Source organism: Amblyomma maculatum, chromosome 1 (genome assembly GCF_055883805.1).
Source record: "Amblyomma maculatum isolate TAMU_Amacu chromosome 1, ASM5588380v1, whole genome shotgun sequence".
In the NCBI taxonomy this organism is placed as follows: Eukaryota; Metazoa; Arthropoda; class Arachnida; order Ixodida; family Ixodidae; genus Amblyomma; species Amblyomma maculatum.
Window position 1 is genome coordinate 114,153,348 of NC_139344.1, and position 15,364 is coordinate 114,168,711.

Genomic DNA, 15,364 nt, shown 5'->3' on the forward strand with positions numbered 1-15,364 from the left:
GGCAGACTTTCTGTACATGGTATATAGCTCACTTGGGCACATTTGCCAGTTAACTTTTTTGATTTTAGGGGAAATATTATGTTGCAAGATGGAAGTTCATGGCCATTAGAGCTGAGCCCAGTTATTAAATTTTCGCGCACATAACACTGAAATAAATCACGTCAACATACCCCATAAAGACTGCACAAAATTTATAATGACTAAACTAAGAGCGAAATGGCAGGCTTCATGGGATAATAAAACAAATAACAAGCTACGCTTAGTAAAGCCTATAGTTCAAGAATGGAAGTCATCAAGTCATAAAGAGCGCTTTTTTAAAGCGATCTTGAGTCGCCTCCGCATTGGACATACACATCTCACACACAACTTCATACTCCTTGGACAAGAAAAACCTACATGGGAGACATGCAACGAACAACTGACAGTAAACCACATTTTAATATCATGCACAAAATATGAGGAAATCAGGAGGAAACATTTTGTGTTTCTATAATAAACACATTCCATTTCATCCAAGTCTTTTGCTAGGAGAGAATGCCATTGTCGAAATTTCTTCTATTTTTGATTTTTTTAAAGACGTAAAGCTAATAAACAAACTCTGAGTTATTTTAACAACAGTTTGGCGCATGATGGCCTTAGTTGTCTATGTGCCATAAAACCCAACACAACACAACACACACAACTTAAGGAGAGACACTGGTCTTAAAACAAATATTTTTATTATTAGAGATATCACAATGGCAATTTGGTGTGTATATGTATTTCTTCTTGCTGTTTTCAAAAATATAATTTGTTTTACTATATCTCAATTAGTTCTCATACTATGGAAACATAACTGATGCCTAATTAGGTCATTTCTTACGATTGATTAAGACACTTTCCCTCAATATTATTTGGCTCTGATTAAAATGTAGCTGCAGTCGAAGACCTGCCATGTGGAGCTATGCTATTTATATTGTTACGGGCGTGGCAGAAGAAGCGGGCACTGGCGCGGGCAGGCGCGCTCGCGCTAGGTCCGCCATCATTCATTAAACGTCATCTACCATCACCATCAGTCATGTCCTGTTTCCTTTCTTCATCGGCTTGCCGCCCCGTAACATTTTGGTTGGAGGCGCGGGGTACGTCATCACCACTCATCATCCTGGCCCGGAGTTTGGGCGTCCTGTGTCTTCTTGCGCCGTCGGCAGCGGGTTCCTGGGACGACGCATCGCCTGGCAGTTCCCCAGCCAGCCGAACCCGACGCGGCGGCGCCGTTCTCCACCCCCCCCCGCTCTGACCACAAGACATGAAGGAAGACTAATAGCCCAACGTTCCGACCCTCAGCGATCCGAGACGCCATGAACAAGCAAGGACACATCACAAGACACAGCGCATGAAAGACTTGACCAAAGGTTCCGAACGCCCCGATACACCGACCATACGAACCCACCGACCCGATACAACACTACAGGTGAAAAGATCGCCCCCATCTGTGTCGCTTGATGTGTGCCTGGGACCCAGCTGTCAAATCCTGGCGACCGCTGCAGCGAAAGCTTCCTGGGCCAGAATTCATCTGTCATCATGGTGGCAAGCCCTTACCTTCTTTCTCTTCTGTCTTCACCAATCCACACAAGATCATCATCATGTCATACATCTGATCAACTTTCACTTCTTCTTCATCCAACCGATTGGGACGATTGCTCCGTGGCCCCGAGTAGTGTTACGGGCGTGGAAGAAGAAGCGAGCACTCTCGCGGACAGGTGCGCCCGCGTAGGTCCGCCATCATTCATTAAACGTCATCTACCATCGCCATCAGTCATGTCCTGTTTCCTTTCTTTATCGGCTTGCCGCCCCGTAACAATATTATCACTGAGGTGCGTTACCATATAAATATGTCCAATTATGCCGATGACCCATAATTTTTAAATATAATTAGCTGACATTATTCTCCCCCAAATTTGATATGTTCAACCTAGCAACATAAAAATAGCATAGCTCCACAGTTCAGTTCTTCCTGAATGCAACGGTGTAAGACTTATTAAAATTGTACCACAAGAACGCAATGAAAAGTTCCGTAAGGCTAGTCATGTTGGCAAAAAATATGAAGTTGAGAAAATCGCATTTGAAGTTTTGACTCTGACTGCAGAAAATTTTGGGAGAAATCTTCAAGTGCAGATTTGATTTGAGTGTTCCCTATCTGGTCCCCCTGCGAAACAAAAAAAAAAAAAGTCTTATTCCATCCAACGAAACATTTCCTAAAAATTTTGAAGATGTGTACATGACGAAATTGTAAAAAAAAAAACAAAAACAGATTCACAAAGTTATGGGTTTACTATTTTTTTTTTAAGCCGACGAGAGCATGGGGCTAGGATGTCCAGCTCCAAGGATATCTTGAGCCCTGCAAACGGTTTCTTGAGGGAACTAGCGGTCCTGTGCCAAGGGGGCCTGTGGCAAACTGTTGGGTGGCCCTGAAAAGCTCCGTTGTGACGCTTGTGCGATTGAGCGCTCGCATCTTCGCGATCTCGCCGCAGGTTCTGCGCTTCGTGTGCGCAATAAAGTTGTTAACACTTTCATGTCCACAATTGCGAACTCTATACTGGCATCGCTTTCCGTGCTGAGGCCGCGGTGAAACTCGCGTTGGGTCGCCGACTTTCCCGACAAAACGGACTTTGCGCCGACCGCTCAACACAGTGCGTTGGCTCCGCCATAAAGTCCGTAAAGTAGTATGCAGCGGCGGCATCAGTTTATCGTGATCCAGGATGCAGTTCGCACTGTAATTTGAACCCGCGGTGTCGTCGTAACGCAAGTCCCGACAGCACGCTTACGACCGCCGCCTTCTGGCTTTTGTTCCACGCCTATTTTTTCACTGAAGATAAAGCGCACAGGAAGACACACACAAGAGAAGAAGACACAGTACACGCGCTCTTCTCTTGTGTGTGTGTTCCTGTGCGCTTTATCTTCAGTCAAGTTGCAATGCACCATCTAGCCCAACTTCAAGTTTTGTTAAACTGCCTATTTTTTACGGCTTCCAAAGGCTCGTTGCATGCACAGTTACAGTCTACCGTTTTCCGGCATCTCAATCGCAAGGGGGAAAAAAGAAAAAACGATTGGCACAAAACGGTGTGTCGAGAAACGCGAGCGCAAAAGCAGACGCACGCGAAGAGGCAGCCATGGCGGCGAACGCAAAACAGAAAAAAAAAAAAAAATACGCGCTGGTCACGCCAGTCAATAGGAGACACGGAACGGCACGCTTGAAAAGCGCACCGCATGACAGCCAATCAGACCATTAACGGCCTTCGGAAAACCGGCGCTCGCAGCCGTACCGCTTGAGTGTCGACATTTTGAGATAGCGCAAATTGCGCACAAAGAAAACAGCTTCAAACCAAGCCCAAGGTGGCGGCAATCAGCCAGCTGGAACGTCCTCGGCGCGCGCGGGAATTTCGAACAAATTTTCTCTTCTCGGGGGGCATTTCGCGGCTGCCATGATGTTTTGAAAACCGATTTTATCGCATTTCCTGACTGACTTCAGTGTTCATAATTTGAATGCAGGTGCTCGAAAGGTTAAACCTTAAAAAAATTCGTGTTTCTCAAAATTGATTTTTTGACCATTTTCGACCGTTCTAAGACCTGCGTCTCCCCTTAATCCGTAGTGGTGACATAAAGCATAATGTCATAGCTGCAGAAATGTAGGGGCAGTCAATTAATTTTTGCTGGGTACCAAGCCATGTTGGAATCTGCGAGCTGACACATGTGCTGCAGCAGCCTAATCAGCATGCCACATGGAGATGTTATGAAGCTGACAAAGGGAAAACTGAGGTCAAAATGGCAGGTTTCATGGAACAATGAACTAAACAATAAATTAAACTTTAAACCAGTCGTTGAAGAATGGGCATCGTGCAGCCACCAAAAACGTTTTGTTGAAGTCATTTTATGTCGGCTTCGCATTGGGCACGCGCACCTAACACATGGCTTCATTCTTAAAAACGAAAACAAACCTTTATGTGAAGGGTGCGGAGGTAGAGCAATTAAGAAATATTTTGCACCGTTTTACAATGAACAGATCCCTTTTCATCCCAGCCTGCTTTTGGGAAAGCATGCACTGATTGAAATTTCTCACATTTTTGGATTCCTAAAAGAAGCACTGCTCCTTAACAAACTATAACAATTTAAAATTGTATTAGTCATATCCAGAAAGTAAAGACAAACAACCTTGCTCTTGGTGCATGATAGCCTTAGTCGCTTGTGCACCAAAAACCCCAACACACCAAAACTCTTAATCGGCAGTATGGTTCAAAATATTGAACGTCAAATATACAGCTCATTGGGCTGGTTTTCCTGCATTGCATTTTTATAACATGGCGTTATTGCATTTGGTATTGTCGCTGAAGTTAAGCACTTCATCAAATACACAAAAGGTGTCTGCTTTTGATTCATAAGGAATGTGGGAAAGTCAACTCTGCGAGCATTTGAATATATTGCAGTAATACGGAAAGTTGAGCTAGTTGGTACATGATTGCAAATTACGAGCGCTGCGATGGAGAACAACAACGAGAGAGTAATGACAAGGACAGGCGCTACTATCAACTGAAAGTTTATTCGAAGAACACAGATTAAATACTCGCAGAAGACAACCAAGGGCACATTTCCTAGGTATCCAGATATAAAATCTCACAATCTTGGATGCTTACAGATAATGAGCTCACGCGCGTGTCACTGTTCTTATGGATGTGATATGATTCTGACAGTTCTCTAGTCATTTGATCTTTGTGTCTAAACTTAATCTTGGTTTTGTTAAAAAGTGGTAGGCATTTTTTTTTTTTACTAGGCACATTTGATCCACTAGGTTTATTCAAATGACAGTCTCTGTAATATATACTCTTGACTTTCTATTGAGAACTTTCTTTAGATGTCGATGGTTCTCAGTTTTGTAGTGTAGTCATGTCAGCAAAGTTGTGTGTTGAATTTTTCTTAATCGTCCTGTTATTAAGCTTATGTATTTGACGTCTGCTATGTTGCAAGGTCCCCCTGCACAAACACCTCTCACAGTTCTTACGATAAGAATGTGCAAGTGCTATTGATAACGTCCTGTATACTGGCAACTTGTGGGATTTTAGCAGTCTTAGTAGAAGGCATTCCATTATGCCGGGAAGCACCATAACTCTTCAGTGTTTTTCTGAATCATTTCTTGTATTTCTGTACCTTCGTTGTTCATTATTGCAAATGACTCTTTGCAGACAGTTTTGCTTGAAACCCATATTCCAGGTTAATGAGGTGTGAGTGTATAGCGCTCAGTGACTTTTTTTTTTACAGTGCAGCTCAAGTTAGAGAGCTGAACTTGGTCTCGAGTCGCTGATAATGGTTTTCTTCTAAAACAAGTATTAGTAACCGTGATGCTAGTCATTAAAGATGTATTTCATACATAACTGGGATTATTGAATGCAGGGGTTATGGATTATGTTCCTTGGTATTGTGTTGTTTTCAAAATGGGTTAGAATAATACCGTAAAGGTTTATTAGTTTCAAGGGACCAAGAAGAATGTTCAAATTATTTGAAATTTTGATTTGTCAAATGGCCCTGAAAGAACTAGCAAGGCCTGCTTGCATTGTGCTAAATTTATTTGATGAATGACTGGCAGTAACTACCTGCTATCTAAATAAGAACAGCATGTTTATGACCATTTTTCATGTTTCCATAAACACTTTATTGTGTGCATACTGTTCGAAGTATCAAAGCAGAAGTGCTTCAGAATTTTAGAAACACTAGAAGGATTGGACCGCATGGACAGGGGCAAAGAAATATGCTAGGAGAATATGAAAAAAAAATGATTTAGGCCAACTAAGCTGGCCAAATTTGCAGTTATTGCAGCACCACATTGTGTTTAATTTCACTTATGATTTGAGGCTAGGGTTTCACGTTCAAGCTTCAGGAAAATTTAGGCGAAATCAGGGATGGGGAACATTAGGGGTAGCAGGCTATAAAATTTTGGAACCGCTTAGCGATTGTGCTTGAAGTTGATGAAGACATGAAATGCAGAGTGCAAGAGACTGGCAGTTGACCAAAATTTGAGGGATCGGTTGCAGCGATAGCATAGGGCTCTCGTGCAGCGACCAGCGAAGCTAATCTCTTCACGCGAGGTCGAAACCTAGGTTCAGTGCAGTCGCAGCCTTATTTTTTCTTTCAAGGTCAGAAGGACAGACAGTCACTAACAGCTTTTCAGCGGAGTGTAGCTGGTATTGTAGAAAGCGGTACAGTCAACGACCGATTTTTCGGACCCTCTAGGGAGCGCAAAAACGTCCGAAAATTCAGGCAGTCCGAAAAAATGAATGCATGAAAAAGACATACCATTTTACAAATATTTCTTAGATCAAAGCAGTCAAGGACGAGGTATTAGGCTTCCGAAACACCAAAGCATGAAAAAGAGCCTTTCAAAAACTCTATGCAGCCGACAGCCTGTTTATTATGCATTTGTCGTCACGGCAGCCGGCGTTATTGCTGCAGTGTCTTAAAGAACTTGTCGATCCTTGTTTGGACGGCGTTTCGCTTGCATGCGATCAAATTGGCTTCGATCTGACCAAGGGTCATGTCAGCACTGTACACCGATGAAAGCGTGAGCAATGCTCGCGTCAACTCGGCGCTCGTAGACAGTGCAGACGTTGGCTCCTCATCCGAATCCTCCACAACCTGATGGACTAGCTCCTCATCGGTCAGTTCTGCACAGAAGTTGTGCTCGTTCTCAGCGTCGACAAACTGTTCAAAAGTTATTTCCCTCAATATGGAAATCCTAGCAGAGCGGAGGTCGTTGATCGCGTCGTCCATGGGCGGGCACATGTCAATCACGTTGTCACATTCAGGCAAGTCTGCTGCCTCTGTGGTGAGTGCGAAGCCCGCGTGGTGAAATCCACGTTAGCCGGCGATTGTCTGCTCATTACTTATTTGATAATGGCAGCTTTCTTCTCCATCGTTAACCGACGGAACTGTTTTCCGCGCTTCGATGCCATCGACGAGGACGGAGTGGGGGCCATCGCGGGCAAGCAAAATCCTCTTGTTGCGAAGTGTCGAAGCACCTAGGCCTAGTGTCGCAGAGCACATTTGACACAATAGGTAGCACGTACCAGTTTAGCGAAATACCATGTTGTCTGCGATGAGTCTGCGCAATGAAAAGGCGAAACGGTCGCGGCGTCGCCGGCGCTTCCGGAAACTCCGGAAGAGGCGCATAGCCGAGTGGCCATACCAAATCGGTGTGTGACGGCTAGGTATGGCTAGTTGTTCAAAGCTATGACATGGTATGCAGACTGGGAGATAGCCAAAATGGCGGTTCTGTATGACGCAATTGCGGTTTCAGACCTTACGTCGCGTCAAAAAGTCCGAAAATTTGGATGGTGATGGGTTCGAGTGTCCGAAATTTCAGATGCCTTTATACATTGATTCTATGGGGCTCGTGGCGGTGCCACGAAGACGTCCGGAATATCGGGCATGTCCAAAAATTTGGGCGTCTGAAAATTCGGTCCTTGACTGTAGTGGGAAGAAAACACCTGCCATGTTCCACTCCACATCCAAAATACCTGTTGGCTGGTTGAGCTGGCACTGGTGAGGGCTGGTACAAAGATCAGAAAGGCAAAATAGAAACTATGCGGTCAGGCTGTTCTCTGGGGAAGAAAAGGCCGTCATTTCATTGGTGAATCATTGATGCTGTAGCATGGAATTCAGGTTTCGATTAGGGCTAAATCTCTTATAGTGCCGCTCATACCTAGATGCAGCCTTCTTGCTCAAACTAAACAGTAGGAGACCCATAGCATTGAATTCAAGTGTGCAACACCATAGAGTTGCATGGGCAGTTATCCTTAAAATACAATGGTCCAGTAACACATTTTCTGCATATCCACATGCCATCACCTTACTCCGCGACTGCCCCGGCAGGTGAGTCTGCCGCTGTAAAGGACTATGACAGTGTGCTGAGACAAGCGGTACTTATTGCTATTGAAACTAGCTAGCAACAAAGGAGGTGTTTCTTGGGCGGGATGTGCTAAGCAGCAAAGGACGGCATGTGCTATGAGATGCCAATGCTTCAGTGCTAGGTGGAGTTGAGCCCGTAGGATCAGTTCCGGTGAGGCTGCATTCCACCACTAAAACACAATGCCGTATGCTCAATGATTTCAGACCACCTTCTCCCTGTGTGGGAGTGATGCTCTCACCTTGCGTGGTGATTGACCATTGCTCGCTAGTGTAGATAAGCACTTGAGTGTTATGCAGGGTAACTCAATTCCAAGGATTTGTCACTTGGCAAGTCCCCACAGTGTGAAGTTTTTTGCAAGCTTATGGCCGACCTCAGTTCTTGAGCCTATTCTATGCCCTGCTTTTTTATATGTGGAAGCCTGCCTGTTATTGGTTTAAATGTTTACTGGCCATTGTTACATGTCGCATACAAGGCCATCTGCGATTCACCATGACTTGGAGGACACCTGCATGTGCACCTGCTGTCAAAAGTTCATAGAAGATGACTAAATTTCTCCCGATTTAAGGCATATTGCTTGGGATTTAATGGTGCGGTGTGTAATCTGGGTGGTAATTTTTTTTCTATTGCATTGCCTTTCATCAACTTTTGACTGTGGGTGTATGTGCCCATTCAGTTGTGCTCTTGGCATTGTCTTTGTTTTCTTTCTGTTTTCTTTGGTTACCCACTATGACTAAGGTATTAGCCACTTGCTGCAATGAAACTCCAGGTGAAGGCAGGCATTCAGGCTTAAAAATTTGCAAGTTCTCAATAGCATTTTTATGATTTCACTGCATATGCATTGCACTAGACCGTAATTTTTGTCACATTAATTTTTTTATTTTGAAATATTGTGAAACACAACAGCATACGAGTTGCAATGTGGAATTCACCTACACCATCTATATTTGTACAGTAAGACTGATTTTTCGGACTCTAATAAGTCGGACTTGCATGATATTTTGTACTTCGTTTTGTCACGCACCCCATAGGAACATGTACATTTTCGCGACCGATATTTTGGACCCTATAGTAGTGTCCAAAAGTTCCATTTTTCGGACCAAATTTGGCACCAGCAATACTGTGGCGATAGTTTTCTGGCTGAAGGCTTGTTTCTTCAGCATGACAGACGTGAGCGAGCAGCGTTGTCCCAAACAGCTGGTTTTGCGCAGCCGTGAAAGCTAGGCAAAACTGTCATTCGGACGGACTAGCTTGGCTCTCTGTTCATTGTTGCCATTTGAGGCAGGGGGATAGCTGTGTCACAGCGGTAGCCTACAAAGAACGCGCAATCGGACTGAAAATGGAACATAAGCTCCGTCCACCGTGGCTTGCACAAATGCCGCCACCCGTGGAGTGATGAAAGCATGACTGGCCGAGATATTCTAACTAGAGGGTTATAGTGGCGGCAGCTTAGCATGATCTGCTTCTGCTTGGCACCACTGCACATGCGGGTGCCAACGTAAGCTGACTGAAAAAATGAGAAAGTTAAAACAACTATAAAATGCAAACATGATTTATTTGTAAAAAATACATATGTGCATTCTTTTGAAGACTTCCAAGAGGTGGTTTTCTTGTTTTTGAAAATTCCTTTTTACTGTGCACAAAATGGCTCTTATCATTCTTCCCAGTAGGTTCTTGATGGCTGATTTTAGGAGAACTCTGGATGCCTGAAAAGAAAATATTGAAAGCTTGAAAAGCTTTGAAAACCCTTTTGAAGAGCTTTGAAGGAAAGATTGAAAGCTTGAAAAGAAAAGATTGAAAGGTTGAAAGTAGAAGTCATGCCTCAGAAGGTTTATGGTATAATTTTAAATATATACAAATCTGAAGCAACAAAATTAATAAATCTCATTCATTGTTCCTGAAATAAAGGCAATGGTTTTGCTGTGCTGTATTAGCATGAAGCTGGTTAGTCTAAAGTTGCATGTCATTTAGTTCCTTGAGATTTTCATGTTTGATATGGTTCCTACAGGAATTGAACTTGGCATGTGCATGGCACTATAATCGCACCTCTGCTGAAGAAAAAGGGCTTAGATGCAGTATTATGCAGTGTTATGCCCAGGGGCTGGCACAGCCTTTGTCCCAGCCCCTGTCCTGCCTTTGCTAAGCTTTGCCTTATGACCTCATGTTATGCCTAGCAAATGCTGAAATAGTCTGTTGGGATCATTTTCTGGCATCCATTTTAAATGGCGTTCACTGTTTGTGCGATCTGCACAGTGCCAACAGCATATCTCATAGTTGGGAGTTTCACCTGGTCGCAATTATAACTAGCGGTCATCAACAGAACTTTTGCTTGCCGTACCTGTTGAAATATGTTGCACAAGTCTAGATAGTTTAGGCAGTTCGCTTAGCCCGGCTTCAATTGTGGAGGTTTGTGTTGTAATGCGAGCTTAATAAAGTAAACAAAAGTTAATTCTTGCTAAAAGGGTTGATTTTGGCTTCTTTCTCACTAGTGCTTGTCAGATGAGTCAGTCCTCAGTATAGATTGAAGGTACTTTATAGGCTGCTTACTACATTTCAGATGCGTGACCCCTTACGTCACAGCAACTAATTGCACTTGTAACTTCAGGACAAAATTAATTTGAAGTGACCATTTTCGGTACACCCCCAAGTGTCTTGCAAACGTATTCATTTTCAGGCAAGCATCATCATTGCGAGGCTGAAACTTCATGCAGCTTACAAGATTGAAACGGTGAGCACAGAATTCATGGTTCCTTCACTTGCATGCTTGCCTCACACTGCATAATGTACTGTGTAGATTGCGATCCCTCTTTTACTCCTGGAAGAAACGAGACTTCTGGAGAAGTACGTGGACGGAGTGCCACAAGTCCAGGCAGAGCTACTGAGGCTCCTGGACCGCTTGTTTTGTCAGCCGTCTCGTGTCGAGAGTTTGAAGGAGTAGGCCATGTTTTGTCTGTTGATGTTTACCGTTTTAGTCCGTATGCATGTTTTAGAATTACTGACAAGTATTTTCTTTTTTTTCTTTTAGTGATCTGATGATGAGGTCTGTGGTTGGAGACAAGCATTATGGCAAAACAATTTCCAAGGTTGCATATAGGCTAGTTAGGGAGTACAGTTTGCCATTTGGTAAGTGCATTGTGTGGATAGGTCAGGTCTTTGCACAAATGAGTGTTCTTCTATTGCTTGGTCGTTTTGTCATTTCAGATGTCTGTCCAAATATCCATTACAGTAGGAGCAAGAACGCTCTGAAGTATCTGATCCGCAAGCGGTATGATAAGGTGAATGAGGTGAGCCTGAGTGGATGTGCAGGAGATGAAGTACTTTATGTATGCTTAATCTGATAGTTGTTATGTTGTTTATAGAAGGAGAAGGACTACTCCGAAGAAAGCTGGTTCGAGATGATTTATGTAAGTGTACCTGCACTTCGTCCTTGTGAAAGGACGTAATGCAAAGCCTGTTTCTCCACTTCATGGCCGCATGTTCATTGCTTTATTGTCCATATTTGCACACAGTAGGAGTTCTGAAACTGGGATCGATGAAACATAACGCTTTCTTCATTTTCCCGAGCACATAAACCTATGCATGCTTTTTCACTTTGCATCATTTGTATATTGTGTCAAAAAGGAATTCTGGGAGGCCAGCTGGATCGGAAACGTTCTTGTAAGTGCACCTGCGTTGCATGGCTTTTTATGTTTCCTGCTTGCTTGTACGCTGCATGCAGTGGCGTAGCCAGAAATATTTTTCGAGGGGGGCTAACGTTGCTGCTCAGTCTTCTCCGTATCGCGATACCTGTCACCAACCTGTCACCTCCCAACTGCGCCATAAATTCTACATGCCGGGATGCAAAGATTACACGGAAGAATAGTACTGTCCGGGGCTTTCGTTCCATCGAGTATCCTGCGCATGTATTATTTAAGATGAAAATCATTTGTTTAGCAAATGCAGAACTGAAAATTCATCGTAGCCGGTTTTCTAGCCATACAATTAACATTAGTTCGAATACGTAGTTCCTGACGGACACGCAGATGAAATGGTAGTCTGCACTCTCTCCAGTGTGCTTGTAACTTTGATTATAATGTAGCATCTGCACACTAACAAACTGAAGTGTTACTAATAGACTAAGACTCTCAGCAGACCACTTCGACAGACTTTGCACCGGAGCATACATAGCGGCTAAAAGCACCGAGATTCAGTGCGAACAAGAGGCTAGAGAGGAAGAAGACAGCACGGTGTCAGAAGATCGAGTTTGGCCTGCGGAGGCAGCACATGCGGCGTTACACTCCCTCCTAGTATTTTTTTTATTTCTCCACGCATTCCATATCTACATGCTTTGTCATCTTGTCTGATAGTATAGCTTGTCTCCTTTGTATGGTCTGATGAACGATTTCAGAAAACTAAATGCACCTTTTGCTTTTTTTATTCCTGCTGTGAGCGTGAAAAATACATAATGGAGACAAAGTCTAGATTGATTTCCGGCTCTGGTGGTTGTTTTAGTCTGCAGTGTATGACAGTACGAAAAAATTTCGTGGTGGGCTGAAGCCCTTTAAACCCTCCCCCTGGCTACGCCCCTGGCTGCATGGCATTAGTTCACTGCTTGTGCCGGGGGAAATCTTTACAGGCAAAATTGGCCACCTTTGCACAAAACTAGCACCTAGATCTCTTGCTTTTTGTTTACCTACCTTGTTTTAAAACTGACCATACTGATTATGTATATAACAGACTGCTTTGATATACCGCGCATTGCACAATTACCGGCGGGCTGTAGAATGCTTCTCCCAACTAAACCGCGGTATCCTCACAGCACAAATTCCGCACAGAAATAGCATTTTGTCGTTAGTATTTTTTAATACCAAATTTGTTTGGGGTACTTGCCTGATTCGATCAGAAGAAGTCTGATGTAACCATCGTGTGCGGCGGCGGCGATGCCGGTGCCATCACTGGGATAGTGACTCATCTTGCATTGCCGCCGCCGCATACAATGGGAACATCTGACTTCTTCTGATTGAATCAGGCAAGTACCCCAAACAAATTTGGTACTGAAAAATACTAGCAACAAAATGTTATTTCTATGCAAAATTTGAGCTGCGAGGATACCGCGGTTTAGTTGGGAGAAGCATTCTACAGCGCGCCGGTAATTGTGCAACACGCTACGTGGTAGTTTTGGTGCGCTTTTGGGTTCGAAGATGCAGGTTTGATCACATCTGTTTGGTGGCTTCTTACAGTGGAGGCAGATTCAAAGTGCCCGTGTACTGTGTCATGCCAGTTGTCTGTAACAAGCCCAAAGGAGTAGTCTTTAATCCTTTGGCTTTTTTCTCAAGAGCAAGCTCAGATTGAAAGTATGCTTTCCTTTGGTCACAAGTTCCAGGCTGATCATTGCCTTATTTGTGAAGTAGTCTTGTGACCCTTCGTTAATGCTATCATAAAACAAATTCACAGAAGCAGCGAATCACGTGACTGGCACTGAATTCTTAGCCTCTCCTGGCACTAGCTTTATGCCATTTTTGTTGGCATTTGAGACCTCTGCACTTCAAATAATTGTTGGCGAAGTCTCTGCCTGCTGAAAAAAAAGTGATGCCATTTTTGTTCACACATAAGACCTCCGCACTTTAAATAATTGCTTGGCAAGTCGCCGTCTGCTGAAAAAAAAAGTGAATCACTCGGTGATAGAAACGGCAGATGTCAAACTGCCTCCTGAAAAGGGCTGCTTGCACCAGCATGTGAAAATTGGCAGCATGTGCAACACTACAAAACCATCGAATGCTGAGCTATGTATGCGCAGGGGTGGAAGTAGAAGGGCTGTGCCAGTTTCGTCATTCTGTGCCGCTCTGACCTGTTGCTCCAATTTGTGCCTAAACAGCAATTTACATGGTAATTGACCATTGCAAGTATACAGCACCAAAGTCTGCGCTCGCTGCAAAAAAAGCATGCAGCCACATTTACATCCGCTACGGTTTGGTTCACTCATGGTGTTTGTCATAAAGCTATTATCGCCGCGATTTTCACGGAACGCTGGTGGCATGAGCCTTTCTGAGCTTAAATTAATAGCAGCTAATCAATTCCACTGCTGTTTGTCTATTTTTCTTTCATGAACTTGAACAAAATTATTTACAATCATTGCATTCCTAAGTTTTGGCCAATGGGAATTTTCATGCAATTTTTGGACTGAAGAAAATTTTCTTTGTTTCAACCCGCATTTATTTGGAACTTTGGATAATTTGAACTCAGCGCTTTCCCGGCCGATGCCCATTTAAGGGGACACATGTGCGAAAGCGAGTGCGATTAGCTGCAGCACGTCGTTGCGAACAGCATTGCATCGTTGCGAACATCCAACTTGGTAGATGCCAACGATGGGCCACATGTGGCAAGCGCACTGGTGGCCTGTGACACGTTGAAGCCCGACACACTCCGCCAGTTATCACCGAAACAGCCTCCCCGAACCTGAATTACATGGGACAGTTGTTCCCATGCAGATTGTATGCACTGTGGCAGGTATGACTACGATCGGAAGTTTTGTTCTTGGATGGTGTCATGCTGTTCTAACGCATACGCATATGTCCGGTGCATGTATCCACGTTCTGCTTCCAGCTATATGCAGTCGAACCCAAATATTTCGAATTTTAGTTATATCGAACTCACGGAATATCCCCTTGAAAATCCCATGTAAAAGTAAGGAAAGCTGCATCATATATTGAACTCAATTTCACCAGTCGTTTGATATACCGAACTCCGCATCACGCGTTGGAAGGCGCACCGCCTTCCCCAAAGACAATTGCATCACCGTCTGCCATTTGCCGCGGGACATTTTCAAGCCACGTGTGGAAGGAATGAGAGGACACAGTTTGGTGACGGGAGTCATTTATTTTTGCCGTCGTACTGAACGTGCGGCGTAGTGTATGCTATGGTGGCTGCGGATGTTAAGAAGCACCAATTTTTTTTTTTTTTTTTTCTTTTGCAAGACTCGTCCTTGCTTGGGCTGACCGTGCGGCACAGCGTAAGCTATCGACAGGTTCTTTTTTTTTCCTTTTTTTTTTTTGCGAGAGTCGTCTATTCTTACAACTATGAATCAACGATAGCATGCGGTCAGTTGCGATCATGACACTGACTTTTAGCATTATTCGCTTCTAACGGTATTTGCAGCTATCACGCTTTCTAATGATTTTGTGGCACTGGACTACGCCCGCCCCAAGCGCGGCGTGATAAATCGAACCAGGCTTGTGAAATCAAGCCATCACGGGCACTCTGCCGAATTTGCTCTCTGCCACCGCAGGATCTATCAATATAGTCAAAAGATAAACACGCTGTGACATTATCATTGCTATAGTGTAGAACACTATCGTTGCGTAGCATCTTGGCACGCTACGCTGCCAATAAATGAGCTGTGAATGCGATGGTCGAAACGGAGGGACGTGCCACCGAACATTTTTCTTTTTCTTTTTT

General features: G+C 43.9%; 1 protein-coding gene across 1 annotated transcript in view; it reads left to right on the top strand.

Moving 5' to 3' along the window:
• LOC146203535 (exonuclease mut-7 homolog) overlaps window positions 1-15,364 on the top strand; it is an 86,080-nt gene that overhangs the window by 15,368 nt on the left and 55,348 nt on the right. Inside the window, exons 4-8 of the mRNA XM_084588830.1 lie at window positions 10,605-10,658; window positions 10,725-10,864; window positions 10,956-11,053; window positions 11,132-11,214; window positions 11,290-11,334. Of these exons, the coding sequence (XP_084444956.1) occupies window positions 10,605-10,658; window positions 10,725-10,864; window positions 10,956-11,053; window positions 11,132-11,214; window positions 11,290-11,334 (420 nt within the window). The remainder of the gene's footprint in view (window positions 1-10,604; window positions 10,659-10,724; window positions 10,865-10,955; window positions 11,054-11,131; window positions 11,215-11,289; window positions 11,335-15,364) is intronic.